This window comes from Hylobates moloch, unplaced genomic scaffold (genome assembly GCF_009828535.3).
Source record: "Hylobates moloch isolate HMO894 unplaced genomic scaffold, HMol_V3 SCAFFOLD_12, whole genome shotgun sequence".
In the NCBI taxonomy this organism is placed as follows: Eukaryota; Metazoa; Chordata; class Mammalia; order Primates; family Hylobatidae; genus Hylobates; species Hylobates moloch.
The window spans coordinates 50,166,831-50,187,327 of record NW_026652287.1 but is presented as its reverse complement, the minus strand read 5'-3'; the positions used below and the strand labels follow the sequence as shown (position 1 = coordinate 50,187,327).

Genomic DNA, 20,497 nt, shown 5'->3' with positions numbered 1-20,497 from the left:
CGGCGTGGTGGTCAGCCTGTAACCACCATTACGCCTCAGGCATGAGAATCGCTTGAATACTGGAGGCGGAGGTTGCAGTGAGCCGGGATCACACCACTGCACTCTAGCCTGGGTGACAGCAAGATTCTGACTCAAACAAACAAACCAACCAAAAAAAAAAAAAAAAAAAAAAAACCCAACCAATCAAACAAAAACAAAGAGACAAGGACTTGCTCTATTGCCCAGGCTGACGTGTGGTGTCTAGCTCACTGCAGCCTCAACCTCCTGGGCTCAGGCAATCCTCCCGCCTAGGCCTCCTGAATAGTTGGGACTACAGGCACATGCCACCATGCCTGAGAAATGTTTCCAATCTAAGTATATTTTGCGCAGACATCTGAGCACGTACTGGGGATAAAACCTCCAGGGAGGCACACAAAGGTGTCTTGGGAGGTATGAGGACAAAGTATGAGGCCATAGGAGCAGGTCTGGGGAGAAGATGGATGGGCAGGCCCTGCTCCTGTGAGAGCCTCTATGGCCTCCCCCAGAGTTCTTCCGACCTCAGGACATTTGCTTTGCTTCTCTCCTCTGTAGGAGGAAACGCAGACATGGCGTGGCATTCAGAGATTCCCGGGAAAACATTCTCCTACCTCTCATCCTTCTCCTGAGACACTAGGCGAGACTTTTCAAGCAGATATTTCTCGACGACAGCTCTGTCATTAAGAGAAAAAGAGAAAGAATAAAACATTACATTTTAGTATTGTGTTAATATTGAGTTTTTTTATTTTTTTGAGATGGAGTCTTGCTCTGTCGTTCAGGCTGGAGTGCAACGGCACAATCTTGGCTCACTGCAACCTCTGCCTCCCAGGTTCAAGCAATTCTCTTGCCTCGGCCCCCAGAGTGGTTGGAACCACAGGCGTGTGCCACCACGCCTGGCTAATTTTTGTATTTTTAGTAGAGGCGGGGTTTTGCCATGTTGGCCAGGCTGATCTCGAACTCTTGACTTATGTCAAGTTATCTGCATGCCTTGGCCTCCCAAAGTGCGGGATTACAGGCACGAGCCACCGTGCCTGACCAATATTTGTTATTCACTGTCTTTTTTATTCCAGCCACCCTAGTGGGTGAGCAGTGGTATGTCCTTGTGGGCTTTTTTTTTTTTTTTTGAGATAGAGTCTCACTCTGTTGCCTAGGCTGGAGTGCAATGACGCGATTTCTACTCACTGCAACCTCCACCTCCTGAGTTTAAGCGATTCTCCTGCCTCAGCCTCCCGAGTAGCTGGGATTACAGGCATGTGCCACCATGCCTGGCTAATTTTGTATTTTTAGTAGAGATGGGGTTTCTCCATTTCAGGCTGGTCTCAAACTCCTGACCTCAGGTGATCCACCTGCCTCAGCCTCCCAATGTGCTGGAATTACAGGCATGAGCCACTGCACCCAGCATTCGTTTTGAGGCAGGATCTTGCTCTGTTGTGCAGGCTGGAGTACAGTAGCACGATAATGGCTCAATGCAGCCTTGTCCTCCTGGACTCAAGTGATCTTCCCACCTCAACCTCCCGAGTAGCTGGGACTACAGGCTAGTTTTTGTAGTTTTTGTAGAGATGGGGTTTCGTCATGTTGTCCAGGCTGGTCGGTAACTCCTGGCCTCAAGTGATCTACGTGTCTCAGCCTCCTGAAGTGTTGGGATTACAGGCGTGAGCCATACATCTAGCCTGTCACTGTGGTTTGGATTTGCATTTCCCTGATGACCAATGATGCTGAACATCTTCTCATGTGCTTGCTGGCCATTCATAGCTCTTCTCTGACGAAGTATCCATTGACGTCTTTTGTGGTTTTCTTATTGGGATGTTGGTCCTATTATTGAGCTGTATATGTTCTTCCTATATTCTAGATGCAAGTCCTTTGCTGGTTCTGATTTGCAGGTACCTTCTCTGGGTCTGAGGATTCCTTTCCAATTTTGTCACAGTGTCCTTGGAAGCACAGAGGTCTGTGATACCCATCAATACTTGGTTGTATCCATATGGTCTGGTGTTCTGCCGTTTACTGATCATTTTCTTTCTTTCTTTTTTTTTTGAGATGGAGTTTTGCTCTCGTTGCCGAGGCTGGAGTGCAATGGCGTGATCTCGGCTCACTGCAACCTCCGCCTCCTGGGTTCAAGCAATTCTCCTGCCTCAGCCTTCCAGTAGCTGGAATTATAGGTGCCCACAACCACGCCCAGTTAATTTTTGTATTTTTAGTAGAGACAGGTTTTACCATGTTGGCAAGGCTGGTCTCGAACTCCTGACCTCAGGTGATCTACCCGCCTCAGCCTCCCAAAGTGCTGGGATTAGAGGTGTGAGCCACTGCGCCTGGCCTTACCAATCACTTTCTCTGTGCCAAGCAGTTAAAGTGTTTCCTCCCAATTAAGTTCTCAGAGGTCCCTCAGGAGGCATCTGGCATCATGTAGGACCTTGAGTCTGAGGGTGCCAGCACAGGGACTGAGGTGTCTCTGCAGCCCCAAATATCTCTCAATGCTAAAAGTAGTGGCAGTGAATGTTTTTTTGAGGACAAATACGTTCTAGGCGTCATTTGATGTATTTCTCAGGGACTTCTCTTCCATGCTGGGGCAGGCACGGTGGCTCCGGAGAAGTGGACAAGGAGCCGAGGCTTGGTGAGACTACGTGCTGCCCAAGGCCCTGTGGGAAGAGGGTGGCCTAGTGGGATCCTTTCGCACCAGCTGGGGCTGGCTGAGTCTGGTGGGGCTAGTCTATCACGGGGTCCGCCATCACCAGATGTGTGAGCTCACTGGGGCTTCCAGTTCACCCTCATCTGTGCCCATCCTTTTATGCAGGAGACACAGCTGGTGCCCAAGGAGTGGCAGGGCCAGGGGACAGCACAAGGTTCCCAATGCAGGGTCTGCTGAACGCCACCTGCCTGTGTCTCCAGGACAGCAGTCTTTTTCTTTTTTTTTTTTGAGACGGAGTCTCACTCTGCCGCCCAGGCTGGAGTGCAGTGGCATGATCTCGGCTCACTGCAACCTCTGCCTCCCATGTTCAAGTGATTCTCCTGCCTCAGCTTCCCGAGTAGCTGGGATTATAGGCATGAGCCACCACACCTGGCTAATTTTGTATTTTTAGTAGAGACAGGGTTTCACCATGTTGGCCAGGCTGGTCTTGAACTCCTGGCCTCAGGTGATCCACTGCATCAGTCCCCCAGAGTGCTGGGATTACCGGTGTGAGCCACCGCGCCCAGCCCAAGACAGCAGTCTTTTGTCTGCAGGCTCACATAGGGACACACATGATGCACAGGTGGCTTTTGATGGCCCAGCCTGGGTCCTCTCTTCTTTCAAACAGGAGAAAAAAAAGTTTCCTTCTATTCCTTTGCCAGGCTAGTAACCAGTTTCAGCACCTTCCTGCATTCCTGGGGCGGGAGGCTGTGTCCGTTTCTAGAAGGAAACTCATGTTTCAATCTCAGCCTGTGGCCGATTCCCTGTGCTGCATCTGCAGGTCTGGCAGAGGACGTGGCCCCATGGTGGCAGGATGGCAGGGCCAGCACACTGGGTGTCTGGCATCAAAATGTCGCTTGAGCGATGATGGCCCCTTCCCTTCCCCAATCATTTTCAAGGCCTGGGCCTAATAAAGGGGTCTTATAGGGACCCAGGGCTCCTCCGGCACTGAGTCCTTGAACACACAGGAAGCTGCAGCCTCATAAATTGGGGAACTGGGCGGGGAGGCTTGGACTGTGCCTGACCCTTGGTCTTGGTGGGAATCGCATGGAGAAGTGTCACCTGCCTGAAAGTGGGCAAAAGCAGAACCGGTCCGAGCTGGCTCCTTGTGTGATTGCTGCGGCTATTCTTGGGATAGGAAGTGTGCCTCCCTCCCTGGGGCGAGGATGGCCACAGGCCTGAGGTTGTGGGTGGAGGCAGGACTCCCTTTCCTGAATTCAAGGCCACAGATACGACTTTCCAAAGCTAGTCTGGGAGACCTGGCCACGGAGGGCCACTGGTCCTGAATATGACGGGAGCCTGGGGAAGGTTGGGGAGGCTGAACTACTTCGCTGTGGGCTGGGCCAGGCCAGCCCTTCTGGTGTCTGGTCCAATGGTGGGCCCCGAAGTTATGTCTCCTGGAACCTGGGGATGTGACTTTATCTGGAAAAAGGGAGCTGGGCACAGTGGCTCATGCCTGTAATCCCCAGAGCTTTGGGGGGCCAAGGTGGAAGGATTGCTTGAGGCCAGGAGTTCAAGACCAGCCTGGACAACATAGTGGGACCCCCTCTCTACAGAATAAAAATAAAAAATTAGCCAGGTGTGGTGCTGTGCACCTGTAGTCCCAGCTACTCAGGAGGCTGAGGCAGGAGGATCGCTTGACTCCAGGAGTTCAAGGCTGCAGTGAGCCATAATCATGCCATTGTATTCCAGCCTGGGCAACAAGGTAAGAACATGTCTCAAAACATAAAAAAGCGTCTTTGCAGAGGTCATTAAAGACCTCAAGATCATCCTCAATAATCCAGGAGGGCCCTAAATCCGATGACAAATGTCCTTATAAGAGAAGAGGGGGTCGGGTGTGGTGGCTCACGCCTGTAATCCCAGCACTTTGGGAGGCCGAGGCAGGTGGATCACTTGAGGCCAGTTTGAGACCAACCTGGCCAACACAGTGAGGCCCTGTCTTTACTAAAAATACAAAAATTAGCTGGGTCTGGTGGGGCCTATAATATGCCTATTATAGGAATAGGCATATTCCTATAATCCCAGCTACTTGGGAGACTGAGGCACAAGAATTGCTTGAGCCTGGGAGGCAGAGGTCGCAGTGAGCAGAGATAGCACCACTGTACTCCAGCCTGGGCGACAGGGTGAGATTCCGTCTCCAAAAAATAAAAATAAAAAAATAAAAAGAGGAGAGACACAGGCCACCTGAAGACAGAGGCAGAGATGGGAGTAATGTGGCCATAAGCCAAGAGAGCCACCAGAAGCTGGAGGAGGTAGCCAGGATCTTCCCCTAGAGCCTCCAGAAGGAACCAGCCCTATGGACACCTTGATATCCGACTTCTGGCCTCTGGAATGATAAGAGAATAATTCCTGTTGTTTCAGCCATACGGTTTGTCGTACACTGTTATGGCAGTCCCTCCTAGGAAATGCATACAGAGATAATGTTGGAAAGAGGGCGGTGCCTATGCGGAGGTCGAGCCTGCAGTGTCTGTCCAGAGCCAGCTGGACACCCAGACAAGACGAGGAGGCAGCTTAGCTTCTCCCCAAGGGAGGCCTGGAACTGTAGCAACAGTATCTGTGTCATCTTCCCAACAAGGTACCCTGAATGCTTCCTGTGGGTCAACATCTCTGCAATGTGGCAGATAGGATCGTGCAAAAGACGGACCCACGGGAAGAAAAATAAAACCAAAGATAGAGGTGGGGACCTTTGTGCACTGCTGGTGAGAAGGTAAAATGGTGTGGCTTCCGTGGGAAACAGTATGGTGGCTTCTTAAAAAATTAAACGGCCAGGCGCAGTGGCTCACGCCTGTAATCCTAACACTTCGGGAGGCCAAGGCAGGCAGATCACCTAAGGTCGGGAGTTCGAGACCAGCCTGACCAACATTGAGAAACCCTATCTCTACTAAAAATACAAAATTAGCCGGGTGTGGTGGCACATGCCTGTAATCCCAGCTACTCGAGAAGCTGAGGCAGGAGAATCGCTTGAACCCAGGAGGCAGAGGTTGCGGTGAGCCGAGATCGCGCCATTGCACTCTAGCCTGGGCAATAAGAGCGAAATTCCGTCTCAAAAAAAAAAAAAAAAAAAAAAAAAATTAAACATAGTGTCGGCGCAGTGGCTCACACTTGTAATTTCTGGATCACAGGCATGCACCACCACGCCCAGCTAATTTTTTGTTTGTTTGTTTGGTTGGTTGTTGAGTTTTTTTTTTTTTGAGATGGACTTTCGCTTGTCGCCCAGGCTGGAGTGCAGTGGCCTGATCTTGGCTCACTGCAACCTCCGCCTCCTGGGTTCAAGCGATTCTCCTGCTTCAGCCTCCCGAGTAGCTGGGATTACAGGCACCTGCCATCATGCCCGGCTAATTTTTGTATTTTTAGTAGAGACGGGGGTTTCACCACGTTGGACAGGCTGGTCTTGAACTCCTGACTTCAGGTGATCCACCCGCCTTGGCCTCCCAAAGTGCTGGGATTACAGGTGTGAGCCACCACGCCTGGCCTTATGTTGTGTATTTTAACCCCCAAAATATGAAGTGAAAAAGGTGGGGTCTTCATGGAGAGGTCACGGCCTGGAAGACAGGTGGGACAAGTGGCTGTTCCAGGTGTCTCTGAAGAACTGGGTACACCCATGTGGGCAGGTGGTAGGAGTTGGGGGGCCACTGACTGCCTTGTGGGGGCTAAGGCCGAGGGGCCAGAGCAGCCCCTGACATTTGTCAAGGGCCACTAACCCACACCACTGCCTACTGGAGCCTGGACAGTGGGAAAAAGGAATGAAGCTAGAGGCGGAAAGTTCAGGAGAATAATATGCCTGTTTGTATCTTGAATGTGAACCATCAGTTGAAATGATCATCAGTCAGGTTCAGACAGACAAAATCCTGGGACCTTTACAAATCCCACTGACACAGCAGCCCCTCACATGAGAATCTATAGTTGGGGGGGATCCCTGTGAGTATCCAGGCCTTGGACCCTCTCAGATGCCATCTAAGTACTCATCCATCCATCAATGGATCCATGGATCCACTGATCAAGCCCATCCAATTCCATCCAATTTACCCATGAATCTATGCATTCGCTAATTGACACATCCACAAAATCTACCCATTTATTCATCCACCTACCCATGAATCTACTCATCCATCTGTGAATAATCCATGTATCTATCCATCCATGAATCCATCTACCCATGAATCCATCCACCCATGAATCCATCTATCCATCCATCCACCCATCCACACACCCACAAATCTACCCACTTATTCATCCACCTACCTATGATTCTATCCATTCACTTGTAAATCCATCCACCCAAGAATCCATCTATCCAGCCACCTGTGAATCCACTCACCCATAAATCCATCCATCCATCCATCCATCCATCCATCCATCCATCCATCCATCCATCCATCATCCATCCATCCATCCATCCATCCATCCATCCATCCATCCATCCATCTATCCATCCATCCATCTATCCATCCATGAATCTTTTTTTTTTTTTTTTTTTTGAGACGGAGTCTCGCTCTGTCGCCCAGGCTGGAGTGCAGTGGCGCAATATCGGCTCACTGCAAGCTCCGCCTCCCGGGTTCACGCCATTCTCCTGCCTCAGCCTCTCCGAGTAGCTGGGACTACAGGCGCCCGCCACCATGCCCGGCTAATTTTTTTTGTATTTTTAGTAGAGGCGGGGTTTCACCGTGGTCTCGATCTCCTGACCTCATGATCCGCCCGCCTCAGCCTCCCAAAGTGCTGGGATTACAAGCGTGAGCCACCACGCCCGGCCGTATCCATCCATGAATCTATCCATCCACCCATTCATTATATGAATCTACCGATTTATTCATTCACCTACCCATGAATCTACCCATCCACTTGTGATGGATGGATTCATGAGTGTATGGGTAGATCCACTCATGAATGCATCCATCCACCCATGAATCCACTCACCCATGAATCAATCCATTGATCCATCCATCCGTCCACCCACCCACCCATTCATGAATCTATTCATCCATCCACTCATGAATCCATTCACCCAAGAATTCATCTATCCATCCATTCAGCCATCCATGCATGAATCCATCCATCCATCCATCCATCCATCCATAAATCTGTCCATCCATCTACCTGCAAATCCATTCACCCATGAATCCATCTGTCTGTCCAACCATCCATCCATCCATCCATCCAACCATCCATCATCCATCCATCCATCCCCTCATGAGTCCATCCACCCACCCACCCTTCAGTATTTCCATGCACGACCACCTCACTTTGCTGCTCTGTACCTGCCATATTCTGGCTAAAGGGGCACATGTTTGGCAAAGGCCAGAGTCCGCATCCCCACTGCCTGTGACACCCCCAAGACCTACCAAATTAGAAACTTTATCAAGACAGGAAATGGGCTGGGCCATTCTTGCCTGTTCTCGGTAAAGCCCATTACCTCTAGCCACGTCCCCCAGCCCCTGCCCACATTTCCTACTTCAACCTACTGCTCTAGACCTTCACCTTAAAGACTTAAAATCACACTCGCTCTCCTGTACAAAGCATAAACATCCACACAGCCATGATCTCCACATCTCACTCCCATGTGTGTGTCAGGAAGCAACAGTGTGTGGGGCCAGCTCCCACCAGTGGGGACCCCAGGGACACCTCACCCTCTCACGATGCCACTCTCTAGGTAGCTGACTTGGATGAATTTCCCAAACCGGCTGGAGTTGTTGTTGTGGGCTGTCTTGGCGTTTCCAAAAGCCTGCAAGGAAATCAAAAGTAGGTTTCAGATCAGGAGGGTGGAATTTCTTTTTCTTTTTTTTCCTCTCATTTTACACTGTGCTTTTATTTTTATTTTGTATTGTTCAATTTATTTATTTTTTCTCTTGGAGACAGTCTTGCTCTGTCACCTGAGCTGGAGTGAAGTGGCACGATCTCAGCTCACTGCAACCTCTGCCTCCCGGGCTCAAGCAATTCTCATGCCTTAGCCTCCTGAGTAGCTGGAACTACAGATGCACGCTACCATACTGGCTAATTTTTGTATTTCAGTAGAGACGGGGTTTCACCATGTTGCCCGGGCTGATCTAGAACTCCTGAGTTCAGGCAATCTGCCCGCCTCAGCCTCCCAAAGTATATGAGTCTCTATTTTTTCTGTTTCTTTTTTTTTTTTGAGATGGAGTCTCACTCTGTCGCCTTGGCTGGAGTGCAGAGGCTCACTGCAACCACCGTCTCCCGAGTTCAAGCGATTCTCCTGGCTCAGCCTCCCGAGTGGCTGGGATTACAGGCGCATGCTGCCATGTCTGGCCAATTTTTTGTGTTTTTAGTACAGATGGGGTTTCACCGTGTTGCCCAGTCTGCTCTCAAACTCCTGAGCTCAGGCAATCCGCCCACCTTGGCCTCCCAAAGTGCTGGGATTACAGGCGTGAGCCACCACCCCTGGTCTCTTGTTTTTTCATTAATTGTTCCTGCAAAGCAGGGCTACCCAGTAAGCAGAGAGTAGCCCATTTTCTTTCTTTTTTTTTTTGTTTGAGACAGGGTCACACAATGTCACCCAAGCTGGAGTGCAGTGTTGCGATCTTGGCTCACTGCAACCTCTGCCTCCCCGGCTGAAGCGATCCGCCTGTCTCAGCCTCCTGAGCAGCTGGGACCACAGGCATGCACCACCATGCCTGGCTAATTTTTTGTAGAGATGGGGTTTTGCCATGTTGCCCAGGCTGGTCTGGAACTCCTGAGCTTAAGTGATCCACCCGCCTCGGTCTCCCAAAGTGCTGGAATTACAGGCATGAGCCATCATGCCCAGCCTTGGTTTATTTAATTTTTTCCAGATTGTGACATAATTTGCAAAAACATCATTTTATTTATTTGTTGTCTAAATAAACTTTATTTTTTAACCTTTTAATATTATTTTTGAGATGGGGTCTCACTCTGTTGCCCAGGCTGGAGTGTAGTGGCACGATCTCGGCTCACTGCAACCTCTGTCTCCCAGGCTCAAGGGATCCTTCTGCCTCAGCTTCCCAAGTAGCTGCGACCACAGGCATGCACCACCATGCCCAGCCTTAACTTTTAAGGCTTTCGGGTACACACGCAGGTTTAAGTAGGTAAACTTGTATCACAGGGATTTGCTGTACAGATTATTTTGTCACCCAGGTACTAAGCCTAGTATCCAATAGCTATTTTTTCTTTTTCTTTTCTTTTCTTTTTTTTTTTGAGACAGAGTCTTGCCCTGTTGCCCAGGCTGGGGTGCAGTGGCACGGTCTCGGCTCACTGCAACCTCCACTTCCCAGGTTCAAGTGATTCTCTTGCCTCAGCCTCCCAAGTAGCTGGGAATACAGGTGCGTGCCACCATGCCCAGCTAATTTTTGTATTTGTAATAGAGACGGGGTTTCACCACGTTGGTCAGGATGGTCTTAATCTCTTGACTTCGTGATCCGCCCGCCACGGCCTCTCAAAGTGCTGGGATTTATAGGTGTGAGCCACCATGCTTGGCCCCAGTAGTATTTTTTCTGCTCCTCTCCCTCCTCCCACCCTCCAGGAGGCCCCATTGTCTGCTGTTCCCCTCTGTGTGTCCATGTGTTCTCACCATTTAGCTCCCACTTGAAAGTGAGAGCATGCAATATTAGGTGTTCTGTTTCTGTGTTAGTTTGCTAAGGACAATGGGCTCCAGCGAGGATGGAGCTTCTATAGGCCTCAGCCTGGAGCCCTGGGCCTCCCTCCTTCTCGGCTTTGAGGACACTCACTTGTCCCCAAGAGAGTAGGCTATAAGTCACTTAGAAGCCCAGATAAGACCTGGAAAATACAGAGGTGTATAGCCAAGGCCCATCCAACATTTCACTCTTTATCTCTGTGTCTGAGGTTGTGTGTGGTGCTCAAGTTTGCTGTTTTTTGGAAACAGAGTCTTGTTCTGTGGCCAGGCTGGGGTGCAATGGCACAATCTCAGCTCACGGCAAGGTTCAAGCGATTCTCGTGCCTCACCTTCCCGGGTAGCTGGAGATTACAGGTGTGCACAACCACGCCTGGCTAACTTTTGCATTTTTGTAGAGACAGGGTTTTCCCATGTTGTCCAGGCTGGTCTCGAACTCCTGACCTCAGGTGATCTGCCCACCTTGGCCTCCCAAAGTACTGGGATTACAGGCATGAGCCATCATGCCTGGCCGGTGTTCAAGTTTTAAGTCTCTGACATTAAAAATGGCAATTGCCTGAATTCTTTTCAGTTATAATCATTCATCTGATAGGGTAAACCACACCCTGTGGGCCAAATCTGGTCTGATGCTTGTTTTTTTAATTGCCTGCGAGCCAAGAATGGTTTTCACATTTGTAAATGGCGAAACAAGAAACAAACAAACAAACAAAAACCCAAAGAAGAATACTCCCTGACGTGAAAAACCTTTTCATATTTCAGCGTCCATCAATGAAGTTTTATCGGTACACGCCAGGCTCATTCAATTGTGTTGCAACAGAGACCATCTAGTCTGTGAAGGTGCAAACATTGCCTATTGGGCTCTTTGCGGCAGGAGTTTTGGGCTGATCTGGACTCTGGGCTCACTGCCGGACACAAGGCAGGGTGAGTGGAAGCTCCCTTGAGGAGCCCTAAAGTTTGGTGGGAAGATAAGTGGGTTCACAGAGCAATTAAAAAAAAAATTGGGGTAAAACTAACATGACATACAATTAACCATCTTAAAGTGTACAATTCAGTGGCATTTAGTACATTCACAATGTTGTGCAGCCATCGCCTTTACCTGGTTCCAGAACATTCTGATCCCCCCAAAGGAGACTGTCCCCATCAGCAGTCCATCCCCATTTCCCTCCCCTAGTCCCTGGCAACCACCAATCTGCTTCCTATCTCTATGGATTTGCCTGTTCTGGGTATTTCAGGTCAGTGAGGTCATACACTGTATGGCCTTTTGTGCCTGGTTGCCACTTCTTTTTTCTTTTCTTTCTTTCTTTTTTTTTAAGAGGCAAGGTCTTGCTGTCGCCCAGTGGTGCAATCATAGCTCACTGCAAGCCTCAACCTCCTGGGCTCAAGCAATCCTCCTGCCTCAGCCTCCCAAGTAGCTGGGACCACAGGTGCCTGCCACCATGCTTGGCTAATTTTTAAAAATTTCTGTAGAGACCACATCTCTCTAAGTTGCCCAGGCTGGTCTTGAACTCCCGGCCTCAAGCGATCCTTCCACCTCGGCCTCCCAAAGGGCTGTGATGACAGGCACGGTGGCTCACCTATAATCAATGTTTCATTCCTTTTTCACAGGACAATCGTTTTGCTCTGTACTGAGGAGTCCACACGTAGAGGGAAGTGTGTGCAGTGGTCCCCTCTGAGGCCTTCCATGTAACCATCACCTGGATGAAGATGGGGGACACCCACTCTCTGTCCAGATTCCTGGGGTTCCCCCTTCCCATGAGGGACTTACTGCTCCGGAGTGGTTAAGACGGAGCCCTGGGGAAACTTGAGGCAGGGAAGGTGCCTGGGGCAGGACAGAGAAGCTGAGAAGAGGTGGTGGCTGGGGGAAGGTGGGGGGTTCTTTCATTTAGGGAGAAAGAGGATGGGGTGAGGCCAGCAGGATGCGGGCTGTAAGGCCTGGTAGATGAGAGAAAGGAGGCAGAGCTAGTCCTGGGGCCTGGTGTTCCACTGTCCCCGTCCTTGTGACTGCTAGGTTTGGGGAAGAGGTGACATGGCAAGGGGAGGGCACAGGGGCAGGGGGCACGCCCTGGAGTCACACGTGGAAAGTTTGGCAGCAGTGATGTTCCGGTTTGAGAGGCTGGGCCGCCCAGGGAGGATAGGAGAGAGCGAGGCCACAGTGTGAAGGAAGTGGCAAGGCCATTGCCAAGGTCCCATTGTAGGGGGTGGGGGAGGTGGTGGCTAAGCACACCAGGGAGGCAGAAACTGGAGACACAATGACACAGAGAGACAGGATCTTCCTGAAGGCCTCATTCCACAGGGGGATGGATACTGGTTGTTATGGACTTCATGTCTGTGTCCCTCACACAATTTTTTTTTTTTTCTGAGACAGGGTCTTGCTCTGTTGCCCAGGCTGGAGTGCAATGGTGTGATCTCGGCTCACTGCAACCTCCACCTCCCGGGTTCAAGTGATTCTCGTGCTTCAGCCTCCTGAGTAGCTGGGATTACAGATGCGTGCCACTGCGCTTGGCTAATTTTTGTATTTTTAGTAGAGACAGGGTTTTACCATGTTGGCCAGGCTGGTCTCGAACTCCTGATCCCAAGTGATTTCCTTGCCTTGGCCTCCCAAACTGCTGGGATTACAGGCTTGAGTCACCATGCCTGGCCCCCGACAAACTTTATATGTTGAAATCTAACCCTAAGGTGATAGTTTCAGGAGGTGAGGTCTCTGGGAGGTGATGAGGTCACTTCCATGGGGCCCTCATGAATGGCATTAGTGCCCTTATAGAAGAGGACCCCAGAGAGCTCCCTCACTCCTTCCACCACGTGAGGACATGGGAAAAAACACCATCAATGAACCAAGAAGAGGGCCTTCACCTGACACCAAATCTGCCAGAGCCTTGACCTTGGACTTCTCACTTCCAGAACTGTGAGAATATATTTGTTGTTTCAGCCACCCGGTCTACATGGTACAGTCATGCACTGCACAGCAATGACCGTCAATGATGGACCACATATATATGATGGTGGTCTCATAAGATTATAATACTGTACTCTTACTGTACTGTTTGTTTCCTTCCATCCATCCATCCATCCATCCATCCATCCATCCATCCATCTAATCATTTTTTCTTTTTTTTTGAGACAGAGTTTCACTCTTGTTGCCCAGGCTGGAGTGCAATGGCGCGATCTCAGCTCACCACAACCTCCACCTCCCGGGCTCAAGTGATTCCCCTGCCTCAGCATCCCGAATAGCTGGGATTACAGGCATGCACCACCATGCCTGGCTAATTTTGTATTTTTAGTAGAGACGGGGTTTCTCCATGTTGGTCAGGCTGGTCTCGAACTCCCAACCTCAGGTGATCCACCTGCCTCGGCCTCCCAAAGTGATGGGATTACAGGCGTGAGCCATCATGCCCGGCCCCATCCATCCAATCTTTTTTTTTGAGACAGGGTCTCACTCTGTCACCCAGGCTAGAGTGCAGTGGCATGATCATGGCTCACTGCAGCCTCAACCGCCAGAGCTCAAGGTGATCCTCCCGCCTCAAGCTCCCAAGTAGCTGAGACTACAGGCAAATGTCAGCACACCTGGCTTATTTTCTTGTAGAGAAGAGGTTTCACCGTGTTGCCCAGGCCAGTCTCAAACTCCTGGGCTCAAGCAATCTGCATACTTTGGCCTCTCAAAGTGTTGGGATTACAGGTGTGAGCCAAAGTAACCAGCCTATCTATCTATTTAGAGACAGAATCTTGGTCTGTCGCCCAGGCTGGAGAGCGGTGGTGTGATCTTGGCTCACTGTGGCCTCGACCTCCTGAGTTCAAGCAATTCTCCTGCCTAGGCCTTGCAAAGTGCTAGGATTACAGGAATGAGCCACCAGGCCTGGCCTATGTTTAGATACAAAAATATTTACCATTGTGTTACAACTGCCCACAGTATTCAGTACAGTAACATGCTGTACAGGTTTGTAGCCTAGAAGCAATGAGTTATACCTATTTGTTTTTGCTTTTTTTGAGATCGAGTCTCACTCTGTTGCCCAGGCTGTAGTGCAGTGGCATAATCTTGGCTAACTGCAACCTCCGCCTCCCAGGTTCAGGCGATCCTCCTGCCTCAGCCTCCAGAGTAACTGGGACTACAGGCACAAGCCACCACGCCTAATTTTTGCATTTTTAAATAAAGACAGGGTTTCACCAGAGTTCGAGGCCAGGCTGGTCTTGAACTCCTGACCTCAGGTGATCCACCTGCCTTGGCCTCCCAAAGTGCTGGGATTACAGGCATGAGCCACCGCACCCGGCCAGCTACATCTATTTGTATAGGTATAGCCTATTAGTGGTTATATATTAACACACCTATTAGTAGTATATAACCTACTAAACACCTATAGCCGAAGTGTGTAGTAGATTATATCATCTAGGTTTGTGTAAGTTCACTCTAGGATGTTCTTGTGACCACAAAATCACCCAATGACGCATTTCTCCTGTAGTTAAGCAATGTGTAACCATATTCTGTGACAGAAGCCCGAACAGATTAAGATACTGGCTGACCACTGAGTGGAGGCTTTGGTGGGGCAGCCTGAACAGGGAAGTACCATTAAAAATGCAACTGACTGGCTGGGCGCAGTGGTCACGCCTGTAATCTCAGCACTTTGGGAGGCTGAGGCAGGAGGATGGCTTGAGGCCAGGAGTTCGAGATCGGCCTGGGCAACATGGCGAAACCCCGAATCTAGAAAAAATTTAAAAAATTAGCCAGGTATGCAGCAATCCCTTTACTGGGCATATACCCAAAGGATTATAAATCATTCTGCAATAAAGATACATGCACACGTATGTTTACTGCGGCACTATTCACAATAGCAAAGACTTAGAACCAACCCAAATGTCCATCAATGATAGACTGGATTAAGAAAATGTGGCACATATACACTATGGAATACTATGCAGCCATAAAAATGGATGAGTTTATGTCCTTTGCAGGGACATGGATGAAGCTGGAAACCATCATTCTCAACAAACTATCACAAGATCAGAAAACCGGACACCACATGTTCTCACTCATAAATGGGAGCTGAACAATGAGAACGCATGGACACAGGGAGGGGAACATCACCCACCGGGGCCTGTGGGGGGTGGGGGGCTAGGAGAGGGATAATATTAGGAGAAATACCTAACATAGGTGACGGGTTGATGGGTGTAGCAAACCACCATGGCATGTGTATACCTATGTAACAAAACTGCACGTTCTGCACATGTATCCCAGAACTTAAAGTATTTAACAACAAAAAAAAAAGCCAGGTATAGTGGTGGGTGCCTGTAGTTCCAGTTACTTTGGAGGCTGAGGTGGGAGGACTGCTTCAGCCCAGGAGGTTGAGGCTGCAGCTGCATTTGCGCCCCTGCACTCCAGCCTTGGCGACAGAGCGAGACTCTGTTTCAAAAACAAAAAAGGATCTGACCATGGAAGGCCCAGATACTCCCTTGGAGAAGGCTCCATTCAGCTGCAAAGCCTCGGGCAGAGCTTGAAGCCCGGACAGTTGCTGTGGCTGGACCCATGTGCGGGTCACACTACTCAAGGAGCTGGCTGTTTGGGTCATGGGACAAGGAAACAGGGAGGAGCTCGAGATCATGGGGCACAGAGCCAAGGAGGAAAGGTGATGATGAGGCGGCCCCAGAGAGAGAGATGACCTGGCCCTCTACAGAGAAGGGGGTCCAGGAAGTAGCCAGGTGCTTTTGGTGGGGGGGGCTGGTTCACCACATGAGCCTTGCTCACCTGTTGATTTTTTTTTTTTTTTGAGACAGGGTCTCACTCTGTCGCCCAGACTGGAGTTTAAGTGGTGCGACCATAGCTCACTGCAGCCTCAACTTCAACCCCCAGGCTCAGGCGAGCGTCTCATTTCCGCTTCCTAAGGAGCTGAGGCCACAGGTATGCATCACCGCACCTGGTTAATTTTTTTTTTTTTTTTTTTTTTGAGACAGAGTTTGCTCTTGTTGCCCAGGCTGGAGTGCAATGGCACAATCTTGGCTCACTGCAACTTCCACCTCCTGGGTTCAAGCGATTCTCCTGCCTCAGCCTCCCGAGTAGCTGGCATTATAGGCATGTACCACCACACCCGGCTAATTTTGTATTTTTAGTAGAGACGAGGTTTCTCCATGTTGGTCAGGCTGGTCTTGAACTTCCAACCTCAGGTGATCTGCCAGCCTCGGCTTCCCAAAGTGCTGGGATTACAGGCGTGAGCCACTGTGCCCGGCCTAATTTTAAAAATTATTTTTGTCGACACGGGCCTCATTATGTTACCCAGGTTGGTCTGGGGCTCCTGGACTCAAGCAATCCTTCCATCCTGGCCTCCCAAATTGCTGAGATTACAGGTGTGAGCCACTGGGCCCGGTCTGACCTGTTGAACTTTGAAACAGTCTCTGGAGGGTCTGATGAAACCTGGGGGGGCTCATTGGTGGGCAGGAACCACCAGGGGCTCTGCTGGTGAAGGTGACTTTCCTGGGTGCCTATGGGAATTTTGGGGGGTGAACCATCCTGTGTGATGGGGGCGTCCTGTGCACTACACAGTGTTGAATAGCATCCCTGGCCTCCACCTACCTGATGCCATCTGGGATAACCAAAGAATGTCCCCAGAGATCCCCAAATCACCCCGGCTGGGGAGCATTGATGTACACAGACGGAAATAAAAGGGGTTGCAGGGCTGAGTAGTCAGGGCTCACTGGTCCCTTTGTCCCTTCCATAGGTTCCCATGTGCGCTGCATTCTAGGTGCTGAGGGGTCCCTGCGGTCTTTCTAGGTTTCATTTCCAGCTCTCCAGAGGGTAGCTGGAGAACTTTTTTGTTGTTGTTGTTTGGAGTGAAACCCCCAGTCTCGAGGCACCGACTCGTTTCCCTGGATGCTCCCGGGACCCTGCAGGGCCATAGTCTGGAGCTCACACAGGAAATGAGCTTCAGCCTGGGGCCCTGTGCCTGGGCCTAGGCCCTCCTCCTTGCTCCCTGCCTGACAGCACGAAGCCCAGCCTCACCTATGTGGTCCCACGACCAGACTCTCCTCCCCAATCAACCTCAATTCAAAGAGATCTGTCAGGGAAACCCTAAAATAAAGTCCCAGGAAGGGGCTCAGAGAGCTTCCCCTGCTTGTCCTAACTATGAGCAGATGGTGAAGGGATGCCTGTCCTCGGGGGTGGGGTGGGGGAGACAGTCCTGTTGGTGGCCCTGGGGTGTCTGGAGCAGGAAACGGGTCTCTCTCTGAGCCAGGGTCCCCGCAGTACCTTGGTGTAAAGCCTGGCCTGTGGCAGAGGTGTCTCAGAAATGTACATTCATACCCTAAAGTGCCACAGTGCTCACTTTAAACCCAGGGGACAAGTCTCTGCAGTGACTTCTAATATCACAGCCAGGTCTGGTGTCTTAGGAACGTAACACAGGGAACGCCTTTGGGATATGAGGGGCCCCTCCCACCACCTTGGCTGCCCAAGGGCTGGCTTTCTGGTTCTGTGATTACCCCGTGCACCAATTATCCATGCATAGAGGCTGCTCCCAGGCCCGGTGACTTCACGCGTCTGGTATGCGGTCTCAGCACACTGCGACTTTTCAAAGCCCATCTAAAAATATCCGGTTGGTGCTATTATACATCCGAGGGGGAAGTGCGGGCCCGGCGCTCGCAGCGAGGGGTGCTATTGTGTTGCTGCTCGGCTGGGCTGGCCGGGGGCTTGCACGGTCTCAAAGCACAAGGGTGGCTGGTGTGCCTGGAGTATCATGTGGGGTCCAGGGTGGACAGAAGGGAGGAAGTGGGACCCCGGTCCCAGCAACTATGCGATAGGCGGATGCCATGGTCCCCCCAGGCTACAAAACCCACAGCGCTGGACTCGCTTAAAACCAAAAAAGGCCTCTCCTTTAACAGAAACACATTTTTAAAAAATAATATAAAAAACATGTTTCTAATATAAGTTGTAAACTTTGGAAAAAAATTATTATTTCCCTAGGTCTAGCAATCCCACTTCTGGGTATATATCCAAAGGAAATGACATCAGTACATGGAAGAAATGCTTGCATTCTCATGTTCATTTCTGCACTAATCACAATAGCCAAGACCTGTGTCCATCAACAGATGAATGAATAGACTGGGTTCAGTGGCTCAGTCCTGTAATCCTAGCACTTTGGGAGGCTGGGGAAGGCAAATCACTTGAGGTCAGGAGTTCGAGACCAGCCTGGCCAACATGGCGAAACCCTATCTCTACTAAAAATACAAAAATTAGCCGGGCGTGGTGGCGCATGCCTGTAATCCCAGCTACCCGGGAGGCTGAGACAGGAGAATCGTCTGAACCCAGGAGGTGGAGGTTGCAATGAGCCGAGATCGTGCCACTGCATTCTGACCTGAGCAACAAAGCAAGACTCTGTCTCAAAAAAAAAGAAAAAACCCCACAGATGAACGGATAAAGAAACTGTGGTTTATATACACAATGGAATAGTATTTGGCCTTAAAAAAGGAGATCCTGGCTGAGCATGGTGGCTCACACCTGTAATTCCAGCACTTTGGGAGGCCAAGGTGGGCAGATCACTTGAGGTCAGTTCGAGATCAACCTGGTTAACATGGTAAAATCTCATCTCTACTAAAACAGAAAAATCAGCTGGGCGTGTTGGTGGGCGCCTGTAATCCCAGCTACAGGGGAGGCTGAGACACGAAAATCGCTTGAAACTAGGAGGCAGAGGTTGCACTGAGCTGAGATCGCGCCACTGCACTCTGGCCTGGGTGACAGAGCGAGTCTGTATCAAACAAAACAAAACAAAACAAAACAAAACAAAAAAAGAGATCCTGTCATTTGCAACAACATGGATGAAGCTGAGGGATACTATGTTAATAAGCCAGGCACAGAAAGGCAAATACTGCATGATCTCACTTGTGTAGAATTTTTAAAAGTTGAACTCATAGTGGGAAAGGGAGAAGGGAGTGAGGGTTGAAAAGTCACCTATTGGATACAGTGTTCACTATTTGAGTGATGGGTATATTAGAAACCCAACCCTAACCATTACCCAATATATCCCTGTAACAAACTACACATGTACCCCTAGTCCAAAAAAAAACCTTACAGAAGTAGAAAGTAGGGCTGGTGCTGTGGCTGATGCCTGTAATCCCCCAGCACTTTGGGAGGCAGAGATGGGAGGATCACTTGAGGCCAGGAGTTTGAGACCAGCGTGGGCAACAGAGTGACACCCCATCTTTACAAAAAATAAAAAATTAGCTAGGTGTTGTGGGACACCTGTTGTCCCAGCTACTCAGGAGGCTGAGGCAGGAGGAGCACTTAGGCCCAGGAAGTCGAGGCTGCAGTGAACTGTGATTGCACCACTGCACTCCAGCCTGGGTGACAGAGCAAGACCCTGTCTCAAAAAAAAAAACAGAAGTAGAAAGTAGAATACTGATTACCGGGGGTGGGGGCAGGGTTGAGGAGATGCTGGTCAGAGTATATAAATTTCAGTTAGAGAGGAGGAATAAATTCAAGCAATCTATTGAATAACATGGTGACTGTAAATATTTTTGTACTTTGAAAATTCCTAAGGGAGTGGATTTTAAGTGTTTTCATCACAAAACATGTTGAGTATGTCAGGTAACGCTTATGTTAATTAGCTCCACTGACCATTCCACAATGTATACGTATTTCAAAATGTCATGTTGTACGTCATGAATATATACAACTTTCATCAATTAGAAATAAAATAGGCTGGGCACAGTGGCTCACACCTGTAATCCCAGCACTTTGGGAGGCCGAGGCGGGTGGATCACAAGGTCAGGAGATTCAGCCCATCCTGGCTAACAGGGTGAAACCCTGTCTCTACTAAAAATACAAAAAATTAGCTGGGCGTGGTGGTGGGCGCCTGTAGTCCCAGCTACTCAGGAGGCTGAGGCAGGAGAATGGCACGAACCTGGGAGGTGGAGCTTGCAGTGAGCCAAGATCGTGCCACTGCACTCCAGCCTGGGCGACAGAGCAAGACTCTGTCTCAAAAAATAAATAAATAAATAAGAAAGAAATAAAGTAAGGCCTGGTGTTGTGGCTCACACCTGTAATTCCACCACTTTGGAAGCCAAGGTGGGTGGATCACTTGAGGTCAGGAGTTCAAGACCAGCCTGGCCAACATGGTGAAACCCCGTCTCTACTACAAATACAAAAATTAGCTGGGCGTGGTGGCACGAGTCTGTAGTCCCTCCTACTCGGGAGGCTGAGGCAAGAGAATTGCTTGAACCCAGGAGGTGGAGGTTGCAGTGAGTCAAGATTG

General features: G+C 50.0%; 1 protein-coding gene across 1 annotated transcript in view; it reads right to left on the bottom strand.

Annotated features, from left to right (window-relative positions):
* MYO9B (myosin IXB) overlaps nt 1-20,497 on the bottom strand; it is a 138,306-nt gene that overhangs the window by 64,979 nt on the left and 52,830 nt on the right. The window contains 2 exon segments of the mRNA XM_058425766.1: nt 627-689; nt 8,302-8,396. Of these exon segments, the coding sequence (XP_058281749.1) occupies nt 627-689; nt 8,302-8,396 (158 nt within the window).